The 9241-nt window shown below is 65.3% G+C and overlaps 1 protein-coding gene across 2 annotated transcripts; it reads left to right on the forward strand.

The window, feature by feature from the left end:
• Window positions 1–1961: 1961 nt before the first annotated feature.
• Window positions 1962–8661, forward strand: B4GALT2 (beta-1,4-galactosyltransferase 2). 2 transcript variants are annotated; one of them, XM_040610045.1, is made up of 7 exons: window positions 1962–2063; window positions 4402–4788; window positions 5150–5385; window positions 5459–5649; window positions 5921–6043; window positions 7049–7153; window positions 7316–8661. In XM_040610045.1, exons 2-7 carry the CDS (start codon window positions 4473–4475, stop codon window positions 7464–7466), a joined length of 1122 nt encoding a protein of 373 aa, XP_040465979.1. In that variant the 5' UTR covers window positions 1962–2063; window positions 4402–4472; the 3' UTR covers window positions 7467–8661. The 2 variants fall into 2 exon arrangements, with proteins under 2 accessions (XP_040465979.1, XP_040465980.1); XM_040610046.1 differs by lacking the exon at window positions 1962–2063 and adding an exon at window positions 3716–3754.
• Window positions 8662–9241: the final 580 nt, after the last annotated feature.

The raw sequence follows: 9241 nt of genomic DNA on the forward strand, positions 1-9241 counted from the left end.
AGGTCCTCCTGCCTCAGCTCTGCAGAGAGCCTGGAGCCGATGCTTCTGCAGTCTGCTGTATCCAGTACAAGGCCCTCATCCTGCTGTGCTGCCAGTGCACCCTTTGTAGGGAAGCATTGATTCCCCTGGCGCTTCCAGTGCTGTGTCAGAGCAGCTGCGTGCCTGGAGCTGCCCATCTCTCCTCACCTGGATGCGACAGGCTGGGCAGCGGTGAGGCTGCTGGAGCCAGGGAAGGGTTCAAACCTGCCGATTTTTGCCCTTGGAGTAGGGCAGCTGCCTCTGCAGGGCCTCCCGGAGCTCTGCTGGTCTCCCAGCTGTGCTCCGCACTGTCCGCTGTGTCTTGGGACAGCAGCGTGTTTCAGCCCTGGTTGCAGGAAGACTGCTGGGGCAAATCAAGCCTCTGTTTCTGCTGGCTGCCCTCTAGGCCTGGAGGCTGCGACAGGAGCTCTGTGCCTCACGTAACGGCAGGGACATGAGCTGGGCCCTACCTGCTCAAAGAAAGGGTGTCAGGTGTAGGCGGTTTTGCCTGTCCCGTGTGAGGGCTGTACCCTTGTCCTCTGGCATTGCTGGTGCTGCAGGCCAGAGGCATTTGAAGCCCCTAGAAGCTGCAGGGCCATCTCCTCAGACCTGTGCCAGACTTGCGGGGCTGTGTTTAGGAATGAGATGCCTGGGGTTGGAGAGCCTGTGCTGGTGGTAGAGAAGCTGTGGTATGGGTTAATAGTCTGGCTGGTTAACAACTGTCTTGAAAGACTCATCAACTTGGCTTTCAGGGATGGGTCTTGCCCTGCCCTGCCTTGGCTCGATAGAAATCTACCTGCTGTCAGAAGTCTCCCTCCGCAAGGTGCTTTCCCACCCTCCATGTCCAGCCTGTGTGTTATCACGGCTTTGGCAGGGGAATGTGCTCCAGGCTTGCCCACAGGCCCCTTGTGAGGATGCGAGACCCACCAGGGCTGGTCTCAGGGTGGCCCATGGCCTGCCTCTTGCAGTCACCAGCAGTGACCTGGGCGCACTCGGTGATCTCTTGTCCTAGGGGCACGCGTGCTCTTTGGTTCTGCGCCTTGTGTCACTTTAGGAGCAGCACGAGTTGGAAGATGACTTGGTGACGGTGTGTGAGTACCCGCAGGCGATATGCCACCTGCCAAGGAGCCGAACCCAGAGCTGGAGGCAGAAGCCGGGCAGCTTTCCCAGGGCTTGCCTGCAGGGTGGAGCAGGGCTGGGCTGGGTGGGCGCCAGTCCCGCCTGAAGGTTGTCTTCTGAGGGGAGCGGCCGTGGGGCAGAGGGAGAGCCCCGGCTGGGTGAGCGGGCGCGGGGCGCGCAGAGGCCTCGGAGGGCAGGGGCTGCGCAGAGCGGGCACAAATGCCGTGGGGCGGCGGGCAAGAAGTGAGGGGCTGTGGGCAGCGCCAGAATTCCCGGTGGTGGGTCGAAGTGGCGATGGGACCAGCCCAGGACCCTACGGCCATGCTGTCGTGGTAGGGAGAGCGGAATTCTCGGTGTTTCCTAGCAATGGAGCCCGGGGGGCGGGGGAAGGAGCCACAGATGGGTTGCGGCGGGTGCTGAGCCAGCACCGACGCGCGGGGACGCGGGAGTCGCCCCGGGGGGGGCCGTGAAAGCGCCGCCGCCCGCAGGGGGCGGGAGGGGAGGGACACCGGGGGACCCCGTCCCCGTGGCCGCGGGGCTCCTCGGAGGGTCCCCGGTGCCGCGCGGGGGCCGCGGGCTGAGCGCCGCGGGGCGGGGCGGGGGCGCGGCGCCTCCCGGGGGGTCCCGGTCCCCGCGGGGCTGCCCCGGCCCGGCGGCGGCGCGGCCCCGGGGCGCGGGGCGGGCGGTGGCGGCGGCCCCGCCCGGTGCGGCGGCGGGCGGAGCCGGCGTGCGGGCGCGGCCCCGTCTCCCTGCGGCTCTCGGCGGTGCGGCGGCCCGGCCGGCAGGGCCCCCCGCAGCCCCGGGCATGGGGAGCCCGCGGGCCGGCGGCCGGGGCTGGAGGAGGAAGAGGAGGAAGAGGAGGAGAAGGAAGCGGCGGCGGGGGCCGCTGACCGGCGCCGGGGCGGCGCGGCAGCCCCGAGGCCGCGGTGAGTGGAGCGGCGCGGACAGGCCTGGCCGGGTGGGGGAGGCCCGGGATGCCACCGGGGGATGTGATCCCGGTCACTTATGGGTGGTACCGCCCCGGCTCTGGAAGAAGCCTCTTTTTGAGGTTGTTTCTCGTTTTTTAATAAGTTTGTGTGTGTTGGTGACTGGGAAAAATGGGGGTGGGGTGGGGGGGGTGGGGGTGTTGCATGCACCCCTTCGCCCTGCTTTATGGCCGGGAGGAGGCCACCTTTGGTGGCACCGGGGCCATCAGTTGTCCCTGCACCTCCCTTCTCCCAGCCCAGGAATGTCCTGCGGGAAGGATGGGGCTCATAGGGAGGACCATGGAGCATCCCCTCCAAAACAAGCATCACCAGCCCTATGGCACACACCACACGGGGGTGAATCCCTGGGGACCAGCTCCCCAACCCCGGGTTGCTTTCGGCCTCTTGCACCCTGCAAAGACGCTGCGATGGGGGCAGATGACATCATGTTTCATAGCCCCCTGCTTAGCGCGTGTTTTTAAGCCCACTCATGTTCATGAGATCCTGTGGCCGCCGTTCATGGAGTGCTTCGCTTTTGTTCCCGTTGAGCATCACTCTCTACTTGCCTCGTGGACCGCCCTGCTAAAGGGTCCCTACAACCCGCTCTTATTCCTCCCTAGCACCTCCCTGCCTGGCTGTTCAGACGCCACTGCTCCATGTGCTGCCTGCTGCGAGGGTTTTTGGGGAGGGTTTCTGGCAGGCGCTGGTGGGGGGGCAGATAGGTCCCTGTGTCGAGGGCTGTGCTGGGTGACAGGGCGCTGTGACTGTGAGAAGGTTTGGGAGATAATGGCAAAGCTGGCTTTTCTCCAGAGGGCGACTTTCTAGAAAAAACCTGGATGAAGGGTTGGGGTGCCGGCATGTGCCAGGAGACCCCTGCCCACGGGAACCCCGCTCCACATCCTACAGAGAGAGAGGGTGGACGCATTTGGGGTGCTGGGCTCGGAGCCTTTTCAAGCACCTCCCTGCCTGCCAGCCAGTGGGCTCCTGCCAGCACCCCGCTGCCTGCCAGGGACAGCCCTGCGGCTGCGAGAGGGGCAGCTGGAGCAGAGTTGGGCAGGGGGTCCTGCTTCGCACCTCTGCTCCGATCCCTGCTCCCAGCCCGTGCTGCTGTCACTGCCCGCTCGCCCTGCAGCTCCCCGGGGGGCCCCACTGGCCAGGGCTGGCAGCTGCTGGTGGGCTGGCCCCAGGCCCTGGGCTGGTTGCCAGCACCCTCAGGTCCTAGCTGCGCTCCGGCTGGGGGGTCCTGCCGCGGCTCCCAGGCCGCTGGGACGCCCCCCAGGATTCCTGCAGGGGCACTGGCCTGTCCCTGGGTCTCTGAGACCTTGTGAACCCCTGTGCCTGTCCCTTGCATTTGCCTTGTCTTGTCCAAGCAACTTCCCTGAGAGCGGGGACTGGGGCAGGGACCAGGGCAGGAACTGGAGTGCCCAGCCATGCTGTGGCCCGAGCCCGACAGTGGCGGGGCTGGGAAGGGCCAGACACGGTTTGGCTCAGCTGGGGCCCTCCAGTGACTCTCCCGGCTGCCTTCCCAGCAGGGCTCTGGCCCAGCTCCAGGTGTCATGTGGGAGATAAGGGGACCCTGGCTCCCAGCAGCTCCCAGCGTCCCGGGGCCTCACCACCAGCAGCAGGAGGAGAGAGGACCCACACTGCTGGCTGTAAGCTGGACCCCCCTGGACATGGCAGGGACCCCCACCCCAGGGGCTGGGACGTCCCGCTCGGCTTGGCTCGGTGTCTGCCATGCTGCTGCTCGCCGCGCTGGCTGCTCCAAGGAGGGCCCCGCTGGCAAGGCATTTGCTGCCGGCCCCGCTTCCATGCCACTGCTGGGGTGGCAGCACTGGGGGTGGGGGGGTTGGGGTATGGGGAGCAGGGAAATAGGGTGCCTCCAAAAGGGGTGGCTGGTGGCAACACCCACGGCACCCTTGGTACATCCCCGTCTGGCTGCGTTTTTGGAAAGCGTGACCTTCTCCAAGGGCCCAGCCTCCACAGAGGCTCTCTGTGGCACCTGTCGGGGTATCCCCATCGCCAGCTGGAGGGGATGAGGAGTGGATCTGGCCTGGGCTTGGCCTTGGGAAGCAGGGAGGAGACTTGCTGCGTGGGGCTGGGGTCATCTTGTGTCTTTATGGCTGTGCCTTCAGAGGAGGGGTCCAAGCACAGCATCCCCCCCAGGGTGCTCTCTGGCATACTAACCTGCGAGCCCATCACCTCTGCATCAGGCCTGTGCTGCTTCCACTGCCCTAGTGTCGTTCAAGCTGGGGTTGGGGGCTCAGGCTGGGACTGTCCTGAACATGGGGTGTCTCGGTAGGATTGGGACCGTGGCTGGAGCCGCCTCCCTGCCCTGCTGAGCGCACATGTCTGCCTGCTCATGCCCGGAAGATGACCAGGCTGCTCTTGGGGGTGACCCTGGAAAGGATTTGCAAGGCCGTGCTGCTGCTCTGCCTGCTCCACTTCGTCATCATCATGATCCTCTACTTCGACGTCTATGCGCAGCACCTGGACTTCTTCAGCCGCTTCAACGCCAGGAACGCCTCGCGCGCCCACCCTTTCTCCAACTCCTCCCGCCCCAACAGCACCGTCCCCAGCTACGGGCCAGCTGGTGCTGAAGCCCCGTCCCCCAGCGCAAAGCCCAGCGCCAACCAGTCCGCCACTGAGAAGCCCTTGCAGCCCTGCCAGGAGACACCTCCTGGGTTAGGTGAGAAGTGTGGGGTGAGCATAGGGAGGGAGTTGGGCTCTGGCTCCAAGTGTGGGGCTGAAGTGGGTGCCCATGGGTGGCGTCCTTGCCCCCTGGGCTCTAGGCATAGCTTCCCAGTGGTCCCAGGGGCGGAGCAGTGGAGAAACTCCAGCCTGGAACTGGTACCAGGATAGCTGGGTTTGGGTTTTATTAGCAGCTTGCCCAGTCTCTCTGCACTGTTTGGGAAAGGTTTTGGGTGTCCTCTGCCCTCGGTAGTGCCGGTCCCCCTTGCAGGTCCCCCTCACTGTTTGCTCTGCTGCGGGTGACCATGACCCTGACCATGTCCTGTCCTGTGGGCATCATCCTGCCCTCCCTCTTGCAGTCGGGCGCCTGCTCATTGAGTTCAGCTCTCCCATGAGCATGGAGCGGGTGCAGCGGGAGAACCCCGATGTGCGCCAGGGTGGCAAGTACACCCCTCCGGACTGCCTGCCCCGGCAGAAGGTGGCCATCCTCATCCCCTTCCGGCACCGTGAGCACCACCTCAAGTACTGGCTGCACTACCTGCATCCCATCCTGCGCCGGCAGAAGGTGGCTTATGGCATCTACATCATCAACCAGGTGAGAGGGGCGAGGGCGACGGGGTAGTGGGGCTGGGGTGGGCTAGTGGGTATCACTGAGCTCTGCCCTGCAGTTTGGTGAGGACACCTTCAACCGGGCCAAGCTGCTCAACGTGGGGTTCCTGGAGGCTCTCAAGGACGATGAGGAGTATGACTGCTTCATTTTCAGTGATGTGGACCTCATCCCCATGGACGACCGCAACCTCTATCGCTGCTACGAGCAGCCGCGGCACTTTGCCGTTGGCATGGACAAGTTTGGGTTCAGGTGTGTGCCCTGGGGTGCCGCAGTGTTTCCACCCCGGCAGGGCTGAGGTGGCCTTGCCAGAATGACACTGGGGCCACCAATCTCAGTTTTCACCTGGAACAGGCATGGGGTTGCTGGTTGGGATTGTGGACGTGGGATGGGAAGAGGGCACAGAGCCCTGAGAGGGAGGGTGACACGGGGGAGGGCTGGTGCTTGTCCCTGGAGGTCCCCATGGGGCTGACCCCCATCCTGGCCTGTCCCTGGGGCTGAACTGTTTGCATTCAACCTGCAGGCTGCCCTACGCTGGCTACTTCGGAGGCGTCTCTGGGCTGAGCAAGTCCCAGTTCCTGAAGATCAACGGCTTTCCCAATGAATACTGGGGCTGGGGAGGAGAGGACGATGACATCTTTAACCGGTAGGTGCTAACCCCTTGCCAGCCCTTTCTGGCTGGGGTGTGCTGGGGGCTCCCCGCTGAGCCCCGACCTGCCGCCCTCACCAGCGCCGGGACTCCCCGTTTTGCAAGGGACGTGCATGGGGCACGCCACACTGGAGGAGGGATTTAATTACCCTCTGCCTCCAGGGCTGGTGACCTTCACGGGGCCGTGGGGCACCCACATGCTCTCCTCATGGCTGAGCCCCCTCCACAGCATGGTGGGGCCCGGCCCCCTCGGGCGGTGGTAGGAGCTGTGCCGGGGCGGTGTGCCTGCGGGCTCCGCTCCAGGCCAGGGCCGGGATGCTAAACTTGGAAGCGTCTCGATGGCGGCTGAGCCGCACAGGCATTTCGGCCAGCAGCCGGCAGGCCGCAGCACAGCTGCGTGCAGCACCGGGGCGGACCCCCCCGCAGGCACCCCACCTTGGGTGCGTTGGGTGCCGGAGCTGGAGAGTTGCCACCTCATCTCCTGCGGGTTTCCCCATGGCACTGCCACAGCTGGTGGCACACAGCCAGCCCGTAACGGCCAGGCGAGCAAAACGCCCCTCGCATGGGCAGGGGTGACACGGTTGCGATTTCCATGCAAGGTGGGCTCAGGGTGGGGAACAAGCAGCATGTGGAGCTCTGGGAGAGAGCTTCAGGCAGCCCTTAATTTGTGGGGAGGGCCCCGAGGGAAGGGCCCGGCACCGGCATTTGGAGAATGTAAAGGGCAGGGGCTGTGGAGGGGGGGACGGCTGTCGGCGTGGGCTCAGCGCGGGGCTGGCCGCAGCTGCCGGCCCTTGGAGCTGGAGGCCTCTGGACGGGAGCGGTGCTTGGGGCACCCAGCGCCCTCAGTCATGGCACCGGCCTCGCCGTGACCTGGCTTTGCTCATCTTGGCTTGGCATGGCCCTGTTTAACAAGGGGCAGGTTTATTTGGCCTGGGGGCTGACCCTGGAGGTCTCCGAGCCAGGGAATGTCCCACACTGATTCCCCCTGCTCCTGCCCCCCAGCATCTCCCTGAACGGCATGAAGGTGTCGAGGCCCGACATCCGCATCGGGAGGTACCGCATGATCAAGCACGAACGTGACAAACACAACGAGCCCAACCCGCAGAGGTGAGTGAGTGCAGGGGCCTGGCCAGCCGGGATGCCAGGCAGTCGCTGGGATGCCTCTGGCTACCAGCTCCCCTACTCTGCGCACCCCCACGGAGGTCCAGCACCGCTGGCACCATGGCAAGCACCCCCCTCCCCACCTCATCGCGCTCCCCTTTCCACCAGATTCACTAAGATCCAGAACACCAAAATGACGATGAAGCGGGACGGGATCAGCTCGCTGCAGTACCGGCTGGTGGAGGTCTCGCGCCAGCCCATGTACACCAACATCACGGTGGAGATCGGCCGGCCACCCCCGCGCCTGGCCCGGGGCTAGCGCTTGTGCCGCCGGCAGAGCCGCCAGGAGCCGGCTCTGTGGCCGGGCTGGCTGGGCACCGTGTTTGCCCCGGCTCGAGAGCCAGGACTGGCTGGGGATGTTTTCTGCCTACTCTGCTGCCTTCTGGAGACGGCCACCCCCCAGCCGGGCCCTCGGTGCCCAGGATTTCTCTGTCCCCTCCCCGTCCCCATGAGTGTGTTTGCAGGACCCCCGCCCCATACTCAGTGTGTTGGCGGACGAGCCCGGCTGCCCAGCGTGCGGCTCCTGGCACAGAGGGAGGGGGCAGCCCCAGCCCTGGCAAGGAGCCCCCTGCCCATGCCAGCTCCTGCCTGCACCCCAGGTGGGGAGGGTGAGATCCCGCTGCTCTGGGAGAGCTGGGGGGTCCCCACCAGCGCTGCGAGAAGCGGGGTGCAGGCTTCCCCCTTCACCAGTGCTGGAGCTGCTGCTGCCCCAGCCGGGGTGGGAGCAGCCTGGGCCCCCCTGAGCAGGCAGGGTCGGGGTGAGGTTGCCACCCGGGCCAGGCGCTGCCTGTGCTGCTGGGCACACAGACGTGGCTCGCTGTCTTCCTCTGCTTTAGTCTGGTGCTTAGAGCCGGGCTCTGCCTCAGCTCTGCCAAACAGAGACCTCTGGTTAGCGAATGCCCCTCGCTGTGCCTCAGTTTCCCCAGGGCTGGTGGGGGGAAGCCGTATTCTGTCCCCCCTCCCCAAAGGCAGATGCTGTGTGCGTGTGCAGCCCCCGCCGGTGGCTGCCCTCACCTGCCCTCCCCGTTTTGTGGGAGGGTGGGACTCATTTGAACCCCCCCAACCCCTCTTGGTGGTGGCTGGCATGGGGGGGTGCGCTGCCCCACAGCTCCCTCCAGCAGTGGGTGCCCCACAGGCGGTTTGGGGGCCACTGGGGTCTCCCCCTTCTCTGGCTCCCTGCCTCCAAGCCTGGGGCAGGGGGACTGCAGGCAGGAGAGGCCGGGGCCGTGCAGGGCAGGTGCCCTGTGCCCCTCCATGGGACAGGAAGGCCCGGCACCCCGCACCCCGCAGGGGGCCGGCAGCAGTGGGGTTGCAAGCGGGGCAGCACGCCAGGGTGGGGGGCACCGGCGACTTTTGTACATTTGAATGTCTGACCCTTTTTTTCAGCGTACGTTGAATGCAGCGTTCGGTCGTAGAGACCGGGGGTTTTGTATTTAATAAAAGTTTCAAAAGTTTGCAGGGTTTGTAGGGCTGGGGAGGGGGCGGGGAATCACCATGAGATGGAGCAATTTCAGCATCTAGTGGGAAGGGGTCTGGGGGGCAACGCTGTCTGCCAGCTCTAACTGGGGGCTGGGAGGCAAAGCCCCCCTGCCCTGCTCAGCCCTGGAGCCTTTCCAGCTCACCCAGCCATGGAGCAGCACTGGGGCATCCCTGCCCCGCAAGGTGCCCAGGGCACGCATGGGGCAAAGCTGGCTGCTGTCACCATGCCATGGATGCTTGCTGCACCTCCCTGTCCCTGGGGACAATGCTCTCCCCCAGCAGGGACAGGCCCCTGTCCCCCACCTTATGCCTTAACTCCAGCTGGTTTCGTAGGTCCAAGGGAGCATTCCCCCTTGCCCAGTCTGGCTGCTCAGTGTCAGTGCAGGGCATGCAAGGGGAAAAAGGCTGCACCCATGGGACATGGTCCCCCACTCTCCAACCCGCACCCCCACCAGGGTCCCCAAAGAAGGGCACAGTGGGACACAGCCTCAGGAATATAAATCTCATTAAAATCTAGGATACTTTAGAACTCTACACCGGGAGAGACACTGGCAC

Source organism: Falco naumanni, chromosome 11 (genome assembly GCF_017639655.2).
Source record: "Falco naumanni isolate bFalNau1 chromosome 11, bFalNau1.pat, whole genome shotgun sequence".
Taxonomy (NCBI): Eukaryota; Metazoa; Chordata; class Aves; order Falconiformes; family Falconidae; genus Falco; species Falco naumanni.